The 1,187-nt window shown below is 25.9% G+C and overlaps 1 protein-coding gene across 1 annotated transcript in view; it reads right to left on the bottom strand.

Annotated features, from left to right (window-relative positions):
- LOC106792153 overlaps positions 1–371 on the bottom strand; it is a gene marked incomplete at its 5' end in the record, with an annotated part of 3,165 nt that extends 2,794 nt beyond the window's left edge. The window contains 1 exon segment of the mRNA XM_014758353.1: positions 215–371. Within this exon segment, the coding sequence (XP_014613839.1) occupies positions 215–371 (157 nt within the window).
- Between the last annotated feature and the right edge of the window lie 816 nt (positions 372–1,187).

Genomic DNA, 1,187 nt, shown 5'->3' on the forward strand with positions numbered 1-1,187 from the left:
TATATATACTGTTATATATATATATATATAATATATAACAATATATATAATATACTCTCATAATATAATATTTTTTAAAGTTTTATTTATCAAATTAATATAAAAAAAAAAAATAGAAAAAAAAGAGAAATTGATGATGAAAGAATGATTGAAGTAGAAAAAAGTAACCAAAAAAGAAACAGAAAAAGATAATAATAATAAAATAAAAACTTACAAGAAACCGAAAACAGCTGGTATAGTCATGCAACCACCGACTATGAAAAACGCTCCCGGAAATGTGTTCATGGTCGTTGCATAAATAGAACTGTACATGGGCCCGTAAACCAATGGCATCAATGATTCACAAACGCCAAATAACGAATTAACCTTGCCTGAAAATAATTACGTATTATATTTTATTCGAATTACCTATTGATTTGTTAACATGTATTTGTTTTATTATTTGGTCAAGGTGGTGTCGTATGTAAAAAGAAAAATGAAAGAAATAAGAGAAATTAATTTTGTTTTCGAATTTAATTTTGTAAATGAAATAAAGGGGAACGGGTTGGCGTGATCCTCTTTGGATTGAAAATGTGAAAAAAAGAAGAAAAAAACACGATATATTATTGTAAATTCTTCGGTTATTAGGGCAAAGCAAGCAGCAGGAAAGACCTCATCAGACTTCGTTCACTATGAAGGAAAAGTTGGTGGGAAATTGCTATGTTAAGGCGTGTGTGTTGATACACGCTTGATAAAATCTTACGAGATTATACGATTTACTCGTAATATTCTAAGAACGATTGTACTTTTTAACGATATATTTTCGAGTTAATTTTTAAATTACGATGATTTTAAATCGTTGGATACAATTTATTACTCTTTTTTCTTTTTTATCCTTAAAGTACAGATGAAGATAATTATAAATTAAAATTGATCAATGTGAATTAGAATTATTCAATGGAAAATGAACAATAAATAATAATCTTGTATATATATATATTTATATTTATTTTTGTTTGAAGTTTTTTTTTAAATATTTTCCTTCTTCCTTTTTATTTTTGTTATTTTTCTTTTTGGTATTATTAAAGAGATCTGTGAACAGGAACTAGGTAGATGGTACGAAGTTTCCTAGTTGGTTATTAAAGTCAGTCATGTGAATAAGTAAGGATTATCTTACAGAAGAATTTCTATGTATTATATATATATAT

This window comes from Polistes canadensis, unplaced genomic scaffold (assembly GCF_001313835.1).
Source record: "Polistes canadensis isolate GaletaPanama2010 unplaced genomic scaffold, ASM131383v1 scaffold_383, whole genome shotgun sequence".
NCBI classification, from domain to species: Eukaryota; Metazoa; Arthropoda; class Insecta; order Hymenoptera; family Vespidae; genus Polistes; species Polistes canadensis.